Source organism: Mustelus asterias, chromosome 2, assembly GCF_964213995.1.
Source record: "Mustelus asterias chromosome 2, sMusAst1.hap1.1, whole genome shotgun sequence".
NCBI lineage: Eukaryota > Metazoa > Chordata > Chondrichthyes > Carcharhiniformes > Triakidae > Mustelus > Mustelus asterias.
Window position 1 is genome coordinate 110,927,723 of NC_135802.1, and position 11,295 is coordinate 110,939,017.

The following is an 11,295-nucleotide window of genomic DNA, read 5'->3' on the forward strand; positions in this document are numbered from 1 at the left end:
CACACACACACACACATACACACACACACAAATATACACACACACAAAAAAGATACACACACACACATAACACACAAATACACACACATGAACACATACACACACATACACACAAATACACACACATACACACCAATACACACACACACAGACATATACACACACACACACAAATACACACACACAAATACACACGCACACACACAAATACACACACACACAAATATACACACACACACACAAAAATACACACACACACAGACACACGCACACACCCACACACACACACATACACACACACAGATATACATACAAGTACACACGCACATACACACACACAAATACACACACAAACACATACACACACAAATACACACACCCACACATACACACACACCAATACACACACACACGCACAAATACACACACACAAATACACACACACGCACACACACATACACACACACACAAATACACACACACATATACACACACACATACACACACACACACAAATACACACACACACAAATATATATACACACACACACAAACACACACACAAATATATATACACACACACACAAACACACACACACACAAATACACACACACTGATACACACACACACTCATGCCCGCACACACACACAAATACACACACACACTCACATACACACACATACACACACAAATACACACACACACAAATATATATACACACACAAACACACACACATACACACACAAAAATACACACACTGATACACACACACACTCACGCACACACACACATACACAAATACACACACACATACACACACACATACACACACACACATACACACACAAATATACATACAAATATACACACACATACACACTCACACACACACACACACACACGAATATACATACAAATACACACACACACAAATATACATACAAATACACACACACACAAATATACATACAAATACGCACGCACACAAATATACATACAAATACACACACACACAAGTATACATACAAATACACACACACACACATACACACAAATAAACATACAAATACACACACACATCCAAAAGCACAACATACATACACACACAAATACATCACACACATATACACAAACACATACACACACATATACACACACAAACACTGAAATAATCACAGAAGCGCATACACACAAAGTAATAATTCAATGGAAAAGGATAAATGCTGGTGTCCATTGAATCCCTACAGTGCGGAAGGAGGCTCATCAAGTCTGCACCAATTCTCCTGAAGAGCATCCAACCCAGCCCAGGCACACCCCACACAACCTTATCCCCCACATAATTACTACGGCTAATCCCCTTAACATACACATCCTTGGACACTGAGGGGCAATTTAGCATGACCAGTCCACTTAACCTGCACATCTTTGGAGTGTGGGAGGGAACTGGAGCACCCGGAGGAAACCCATGCAGACATGAGGAGAATGTGCAAATTCCACACAGTCACCCAAGGCCAGAATTGAACCCAGCTCCCTGGCACTATGATACAGCAGTGCTAACCGCTGTGCCGCCCATAATGTCAGGTGCTTGAAATCGTGTCTGGGTTTGGTTCATGAAGCAGTCAGTGACCCTGGCATTATTTTTCAGGTGAATGTCAGGTGATTTTCAGCAGATAGAACAACTTAGGAGCAACTTCCATTCACGTATTGCTTTGTGCTGGGCCATACTACCGGAAGGATGTTGATGCATTGGAAAGGGTGCAAAAGAGATTTACCAGGATTTTGCCTGGTTTGGAGGATATGGACTATAAAGAAAGGTTGAACGTACTTGGATTGTTTTCATTGGAGCATCAGAGGATGAGGGGGGGATCTGATAGAGGTTTACAAGATGACAGGCTTGGATAGAGTGGATAGTCAGAGTTTTTTTCCCAGGGTTGAAAGGTCAATTACTGGGGCATAGGTTGGAAGTGAGGGGGGAGAGTTTAAAAGAGACGTAAGGGGCAAGTTTGTCACACAAAGCCAGGTGAATGCCTGGAATGTGCTGCCGAAGGAGGTGTGGAAGCAGACTCTATGACAACGTTCAAGAGGCATCTGGATAAATACATGAACAGGCAGAGAATAGAGCGATATGGACCACATAGAGGCAAGAAAGTATTAGATTGGAGAGGCATCTGTGTCAGCACAGACTTGGTAGGCTGAAGGGCCTGTTCCCGTGCTCTACTGCTCTTTGTAGGAGCTTCAGAAGCTATAAACCACCCTGTGACCCTCTTGTAAACAGTCCATCAGAGAGTTTTCCAGCTTCATTCTGCTTGATAACCTTTGCATGGAAAAGGTTGTCTTTTCCAGGAACAGCAGCAACTAGAATCCTTGCATTAACTCCTTGGTTCTATAAAAGGCTCATTCTTCCAGAATGTTGTTAATCCCTGAAGATTGACCATTTTCTATGATTAAAGCATTTATATTAAAGCATTCTAGTTTCTGACAAAATGTCAAAAAATATTACAGTGTTTTGAAAATGCCAAATAAATCTGTATGTGTGACTCTGTTAACAAAACAGGCATTGGTTTTCCTGCTAGCTTAGTGAGTGAACATAACACATGGTGCAGTTATAAATTTTACAAAATGCAAGGCTCTGGATTTAATTTCTGGTCTCTGCTGAATTATCTGATCTTGCCTGAGAAAGCAGTCAGGTTGCTGCAATTGGCTTCATTAACTTTCTGAAGAGGGAAGGGAAAATTCATCATGAGAGCCCATTCCTTATCGCTTTCCTAAGGTTCAAGCTGAAGGTTTGTAGCTGTCAGTGTTGGACAGGAGTTCGGATAACTACAGTGTTCTCCACAGTTGAATAATTTGACAGTCACCAACCAGGCTTATTTGATATCTTGCCACGAACAATCTATTGAGATCATTAGCCTACAGGAGACCCATATTGGAACTGAACAAGCAATTCACTATTACAACAGTGGCTTTAACTTACAGTTCTATTCTCTTCATGCTAAACACAGCGATGTCAGTGGTGTCCAATCATTGCCGATGCAGTCGCCTTGTCATCAGCCATGTTCTGTAACACCATTTGGGTCAGCAGTTTCTATTTGCAAACATGTACAAAGCTTCAAACGCCTGCTGGGAACCACAAGTCCTGCCAATGCTGCCCCATCCAGCTACCTATGTCTGAGACTTTAAAAACCACCACATGGACTACAGTTACCCAGTACCAGACACATTGGGGAACTGTTCCGAGAGCAAAGAAATGACTTCAATCCATGAATAACATTCTATTCAGCCAGATGGGGTTGGAATTACTCACCTGACCTGTGCTGTATCATTTCCCTTGATAGTCACCCCTGACCAGCACTGTGCGTAGTCCTGGATGACTTCCCACACATGGATAGAGGATTGGCTAACTAATAGGTTTCACTGGCTGTCTTGTCTGGAGACAATACACATCTTTTTAGCCTGTCTTGATGCTCTCTCCACTCACATTGTTTCGTTTCTTAAAGACTTGATTAGTTGTAAGTATTTGCATTCCAACCATTATTCATGTAAATTGAGTCTGTGTCTTTATAAGCTCTGTTTGTGAACAGAATTCCCACTCACCTGAAGAAGGGGCTAAGAGCTCCGAAAGCTTGTGTGGCTTTTGCTACCAAATAAACCTGTTGGACTTTAACCTGGTGTTGTTAAACTTCTAACTAATAGGAAACATGGCACTAATATGGCAACTTGTAATGAGAGGCATGCCACAGGGATCAGTGCTGGGGCCATGATTATTTGCAATATATATTAATGACTTGATGAGGGAAGTGAATGTACAATTGCCAAGTTGTGGATGATGGAAAAAAACAAGTTAAGTGGGAAATAACTGCGCAGATGGAATATAATGTAGGAAAATGTGAATTTATGCATTTTGTGGGAAGAATAAAGAAGCTGAATATTATTTAAATGGAGAAATACTGCAGAAAGCTGCAGTGCGGAGAGATTTGGGGGTCCTTGTGCATAAATCACAAAAAGCTAGCATGCAAGTTCAGCAGGTAATATAGAAATCAAATGGAATGTTGGCCTTCATTTAAAGGAAGTGGAATATAAAAATAGGGAAACTTTGCTAAAAGTATGCAAGGCACTCATTAAACCTCACCTGGAATACTGTGAACAGTTTTGGTCCCCTTACCTAAGGAAATATATAGTGGCATTGAAGCAGTCCAGAGAAGCTTCACTAGGTTGATCCCAGCTATGGGGAATTTTCTTATGAGGAGAGGTTGAGTTGGTTGGGCCTGTACTCATTGGAGTTTAGAAGAATGAGATGTGACCTTATTGAGACATTTCGAATTCTCAGTGGGCTTGACAGGGTAGATGCTGAGACGTTGTTTCCCCTTGTGGGACAGTCTAGGACCAAAGGGCATAATCTCACAGGAAGGGGTAGTCCATTTAAGACAGAGATGAGGAGAAATTTCTTCTCTGAGGTTAGTAAACCTGTGGGATTCTTTACCACAAAGACCTATAGAAAGGGGCGGCACGGTAGCACAGTGGTTAGCACTGCTGCTTCACAGCTCCAGGGTCCCGGGTTCGAACCCCGGCTCGGGTCACTGTCTGTGTGGAGTTTGCACATTCTCCTCGTGTCTGCGTGGGTTTCCTCCGGGTGCTCCGGTTTCCTCCCACAGTCCAAAGATGTGCGGGTTAGGTTGATTGGCCAGGTTAAAAAAAAAATTGTCCCTTAGAGTCCTGGGATGCGTAGGTTAGAGGGATTAGCGGGTAAAATATGTGGGGGTAGGGCCTGGGTGGGATTGTGGTCGGTGCAGACTCGATGGGCCGAATGGCCTCCTTCTGCACTGTAGGGTTTCTATGTTCTAAGCTGAGTCGCTAAGTATGTTCAAAGCTGAGATATACAGATTTTTAATCAGTAAGGCAATCAAGGGTTATGGGGATAAGGTGGGAAAGTGGAGTTGAGGATTATCATATCAGATCAATCATGATCTCATTGAATAATGGAGCAGGCTTGATGGGCCGGGTGGCCTACTTCTGATCTTGTGGTCTTATGGTCTCTTTGAATGATGGAACAGATGCAATGTGTCTTGGACTGGGCAACTGCAGTCCATGTGGTGGTTTTTAAAGTCTCAGACATAGGTAGCTGGATGGGGCAGCATTGGCAGGACTTGTGGTTCCCAGCAGGCATTTGAAGCTTTGTACATGTTTGCAAATAGAAACTGCTGACTCAAATGGTGTTACAGAACATGGCTGATGACAAGGTGACTGCATCGGCAATGATTGGACACCGGTGACATCGCTGTGTTTAGCATGAAGAGAATAGAACTGTAAGTTAAAGCCACTGTTGTAATAGTGAATTGCTTGTTCAGTTCCAATATGGGTCTCCTGTAGGCTAATGATCTCAATAGATTGTTCGTGGCAAGATATCAAATAAGCCTGGTTGGTGACTGTCAAATTATTCAACTGTGGAGAACACTGTAGTTATCCAAACTCCTGTCCAACACTGACAGCTACAAACCTTCAGCAAACTTTCTTCTGCAAATCCCATTGCTCTTGCATCCTGGCTTGCCTGATTCTGGCCAAAATGGACAAGGTTGTCTGCTCTTGCGAAGATGACAACCATTCCCTTCTGGATGCAGAAGTTTGCAAAATCCTGCAGAGGTCACCTGTGGAGCCCCAAAAGGAGCCACTGGCGTAAGCATATTGAGTGCTGCGGTAACTTTCAGTGACACTGATAGTGGATGCCTCCAAGTCCCCAAGGTGCCAAATTCTGCAGCAAGTGGAAGATGTGATCAACCAGTTCCCAGGACATGCCTAGTCTTTGGTGACACTGGTTCCTGTACATTTCCATGTATGTTAGGCACCATCTCTAGACCCTGGGTCTAGCAAGGGGCCTCCCATGTTAACATCCCTCTTCCAGAAGTTCCCATATCACGATTGAGCATAACTATCATTCTGTAATGACTACCCCATCTCCACCCCCCCCCCCCCCACAAACTGCACTGAAGCCCGTACTCCAGATTTCCATTCCCACTGTACGGCCCTTCCAAGAATACCAGGCCCCAGGCTTCACTTGCCTCTGCACAGACCTTTCCAGAAAACCCGTGGCCCTGCAGCAGAGGGCATCCTCCAAAACTCTGCTTTTCACACTTGCCTGTTAACTCCCCCCATCTCCCCCGATTTACTTGCCTCTGCACAGACCTTTCCAGAAAACCCGTGGCCCTGCAGCAGAGGGCATCCTCCAAAACTCTGCTTTTCACACTTGCCTGTTAACTCCCCCCATCTCCCCCGATTTAAACATCTTACCATCTGACTCGCCTCCCCGTCTTCCCCTACTCACACCCCCATCTCACCCAGCACACCGCTGTCTTCCCCAAGTCAACCCCCATAACCCCCATCTCAGCCCCTATCTTCCCCAAGTCGACCCCAGTCCCCCCCTTGCTCAACCCTGTGTCCCCTGACTCAACACTTGTACCCCAATTTCCCCAACGACCCCCCGTCCCACCTCCCACCAAAGAAACAGAGCCTCTCTGTAAGTGCTGTGCTCACTTTGAGCTCCTCTTAGAGCTCTGTTCGCCAGGTGCAAGCCTTTAGAAACCAGTCATGTATTGTGTCTTTCTGACATCAGGCCTGTGTGGATGGATTTTTTGAAGTGGAGGTATGATTCCGGCGTATGGCTCCGATTATGAGAAGCTAATATATTACAATGAGGTACCTGAAGCTGAATGGCAGGAAATGAGGCCCATTACTGATAGGGGAGGGGATGAACACTTCCCGCTCCTCTGTCGATGAGAAACATTACTTTGGCCTTAACTGCAATATGTTTTTCTCTCGTCGCCAAACCCGCCCAACTCAAACGGGAGCGGAATATTTTGGCCAGTACCTATTCATAATATAGGTGATATGAATCATATAAGCACTTTTGTGGTGCCATTTACAGCACTGCTTTCATAGCCATCCCTCGTGGCTATTGGCCCATCCCATGCCGTGATACAGAGAGTGTAGCACTCCTGACGGAATAATGCTCATCTGCTGTGCCTGATATAGTAGACCATCTCATTGAATCTCTCAATGCTGCAAATTACACCAGTTGGGAGGAAACAACAGCATTTCACTCATTCCATTCAGATGTGCTGAAGCTTGATCCACTGTCATGGAGCAGCCCAAAATTCAGCTACATTAAATTGTCTGTCAGTCACCCCGGACTGAGTTACCATCTGCTCCATATTTGGGGTGAGCAACCAATGCTGTCTTAGCCAGCGATGCCTACATTCCATGGACAAATTATTAAAAAGTAGCAAGGACATAATTGAAAAAGAAACTGAAAAACACCATTCATAAAAAAACTGAAAAAACAACAACAGAAACATCCAGAACATGACAGTCCTGATCTCTTCAAGATCACAGAATTGGGGAAAAGATTAAGGGACCTGACATGTGGCAAAATCAGTAAGAAGTCTAAGAACACCAGGTTAAAGTCCAACAGGTTTATTTGGTAGCAAAAGCCACAAAAGATTCCGTAAGAGGCACAGTATGATCAAGTTCTGGCATTCACCACCTATATCAAAAATGGCTTCCAAAAAACCTGAAGACAGGCCCACTGTGACTGACCCTCACAGATTCCTATGATACAGTGTGGCATACTAGTCTTCTCTTAAATCTGACTGGAATGTTTCCAATCTGAATTGGGACTGTTGTTGAAGCAGTCCTTTGCAATAGATGATTCGGATTTGATTCAGAGTCCATCTTGGGCAAGAGGGAAGTATCTGGAGAACAAAGGTGAACAGACCACCACAGGGTTCAGTGCTCGCTCTGATCCTGCTCAATGTATCTACAAGTGCCCTGTTAACAACCACATCCCACAAGTTTATTTCTGATGATGACATCTGTGGTCAATCATGCTCCATCCTTCCGCACTCTGGACCAGATCGTTTGCAAAGACGTTACAAAGTTGATGGACTACTGCAACACATGGTGTCTCACGCTGAATCCCTCTAAAACCATATTCAGTGTATTCCACCTTCATAATGCCAGCGGCAAGAAAGAAATTGCATATTTACATGGATGCCCAGAGACTGAAGCATGATCCCAACTCAACATACCCGGGAGTGACTCTATATAGGAGTCTGTCCTTCTGAGGACATTTGAAGAAAATAACAGCAAAGGTCAAAACCAGAATCAGCCTACTAACCAAACTTGCTGGATCTACGTGGGTTACTGCTGGCACAACACTCCAGACGTTAGCACTTGCCCCATTCTACTCTGTAAAAGACACTGTGTGGAGGTCATCTCACACACATCTTGTTGACACTCAACTAAATGCAAACATGTGCCTCATAAATGGAACGCTTTGTTCAACACCCTTCCCTGGTTTCCTATCCTTGGAAAGATCACTCAGCTAAACATCAGCTAACTGACGAAAACCCTCAAGTTGGTTGAAACTATCTGTGTTGTATCTCACTTACTACTCCATGATGATCTGTTCAACAACCCACCTACTACCTGCCTTCACCTCGACAGTCCATATGGAGCAAAATATGCAAAATATGTGATATCCTTCTAGGCTATTGTGTGAAGAATGTTTACTTGGTTTAAAGGCCACGATTTAGCAACCATGCTAGCTGTGGGTGCAAATCCTGTCATGGCTGCTAAATCTCACGAAAGGCCGAAAAGGGGATTCGTGCAATGAGATTTTAGTTTGGAATCTTCTCCGCCCCCTTTGATGACATGATCAGGTCCACGTCCAGGAAGGGCGAGAGCCTGATTCGCATACATTATAATCTCATTAGTGGACTTGACGCTGCTACTTCTGCTTTCAACGTATCTTACCACCCAATCGGCATGATGTCACACCAGCAAAAATCACCAGTAGTTTTCAAAATTGAAAACCAGCCGTGATGACCACACTGGGGCACACAGGTAATTATAGACCCTGAATGGTGAGAGACATGCCCTGACAGTTTCCTGGCACTGCCTTGGCACCCAGGGGGGATCTCCATGTCTGATGGGCGGCTCGGGGTAATTTATTTGTGGAGCCGGCCTCTCCTTGCCCCCAGATTGTCTGTGCATTGAGTGCAGCTACAGAGCTACCTGCTCATTTTCAGTCTGAAACTGACACGCTGACAAGTTTTGGGACAATTCCATCCATTATGCTTGTGAAGCCATACTCCAGGGTATCAGTGAGCATCGTTTTTATCTTCACTAACTGGGAAGTAATCTGACAGAATGGATTGAATGAGACATGTTCTGCAAATAGGTAGGTGATCTCTTCTGCCAGATTGACATGCAGGGAAATTATTCCCACTGTGTTTAGCGAAGAAAAGGAAATAATCGATAAGAATAATTTAAATAATAATTTCATCAAGAATAATCGTGTAGCAAATTGTGTTCTTGTATCTTTTGTTCTTGGGCAAAGCCAAATTGTTCACTCCTATCAGTAAAATGGCTCTCACTTTTCAAGGGTTAAGATAAATTAGTTTAGTGCAAGAAGTATGAGAGATTTCCAAATTGACTTTATTTTCAAACTTTAGAGATTTCAGGAGTAAAATCTGAAAATTTACTACATGTAATGATGACAGTTAAGAAATATATAACTTGTTTTAGATAATCACTCGTTCAGATATATTAGCATTCAGTTTTATTTTTCAGAATTTTTGAGTAATGATTACTTACCTGTCTTTCAGGAAAAAGCTCGAATAGTTCCAGTCTTGATGTCGTCACACTATGGTAAACGGCCACCTCTTGAACCACCACTTCGAACTTTTGTCAGAATTGCCCGAGTTCAATCAGAATTTTACAGAAGAAATGGCATTGCCAATTATTTGGAGGAGGATCAGTAATGAGAAAAAAAGAGTGAAGTCAGACTGATATGGCCTCCTTCCTCCTGCAATTTTAATATATTCCTTTTTAAATCTAGCTTTTGTTTCTTTTCATGGAATTCTTGATTAAAAATTGAAACTCAGTTCAAGACTGTTTTTTTACACACGGGGTAACCTCTTCACAGACAGGGAGGTCATCTGTGTACATTATCTGTGGCGAGCTATCATTCTAAATGCTATGGGTCATATTTTGTGTTTAGTGGTAAAGGAGTGTTGTCAGTCATTCATTACTTACATTACAATTTTTATGGGCTTTCGCATATATACGTTCTTGTCAGCCAGCTATTGAAAAATCTTAGTGCCCTCTGCAGGGTATCAGAACTGAGAGTTGGACAAGTGTCTCCTTAACCAATCACATTGGAACATAATTAAAGGTCACAGAGTTTGGATCAAAAATTTCCATCAAATTCATTGACAATCAGGTCAGCACGCAAAATAAAGAGAAAATAATAGTTCATTATTAAAGTAAAGCAATATTTTAACTTCTTCAACTATAGTTAAAATCTTAAAAAATGAGACTCCACACTTGTTGAAGATTCACTTTTAGTGCCAGAGAACCTATTTGTCTATGAAGCGACTGTTTAAACTGGGATGGACAAGCCGTAACATTTCCTGATGAGTTTCTCACTCACTGGAAGTCTTCTATCCTATGTGCCTTGGTGGTTGAGTTTGTGTTAAACATCACCTGGTGTGGCTCAGGAGCTGAACATGCTATGGTTTCTGCCACAATTGCAGCAGATAGAGTCTGGGAGGTTGTGAAAGTGCAAGATTTGTTGGTCTCTGTTTTCCCTGGACACTTCTCCTCAGTCAACTGACTTTTCTGTTTTTTGTCACTTCTTCTGATGACCTTCCAACTAGTCAACCTTCAGATTCAAATATAGCAAACGTATCATTCGTATATCGAAAATATGCCAAGGGGAGGAGGCTAGGTGTCATTCCATTGGAGACATGTTTCTCATGGAACCCAACAAAGAGCTTTGTAAGAGCTGGGCCTAGAGGAGATCCCATGGCAATACCAAAATGTCAATGCCTTGTTCAATGCACATATGTGTCAGTAGATGGTTTTGTTTGTAGTGCCTGTCTGCATCAGTGACTGAGTATCAGGAGCCCCCTTTCCAGGAAATAACTCTTATCTCTCAGCAGGCACCAACTGAGTTTGGATGTTGGTTTGAAGATGTGTAGCACCTGGAACTCTCAAAAAATATTAACATCGTGACAGATGTCTGGCAATCAAGTATAAAGATGCAAGATGCATTCCCAGTGCTCACAGACCAGCTGGGCATTTATTGAGTGGAATCCTTTTCTGTTCAGGAATCTAACTGGCTGGTTTCAATGCTTTGCTGTTTAATGGGTACAATTGATGACCCCCTGGATTTGGGGGAATCCATTGCGGACGAAGATATTGAGTTTTGCTTCCAGTGATGGCCTATGTCTCTCA

General features: G+C 43.2%; 1 protein-coding gene across 1 annotated transcript in view; it reads left to right on the plus strand.

Annotated features, from left to right (window-relative positions):
- Positions 1-9,941, plus strand: part of cfap90 (cilia and flagella associated protein 90) — a 25,087-nt gene extending 15,146 nt beyond the window's left edge. The window contains exon 3 of the mRNA XM_078228478.1: positions 9,663-9,941. Within this exon, the coding sequence (XP_078084604.1) occupies positions 9,663-9,818 (156 nt within the window). The 3' untranslated portion in view covers positions 9,819-9,941. The remainder of the gene's footprint in view (positions 1-9,662) is intronic.
- Positions 9,942-11,295: the final 1,354 nt, after the last annotated feature.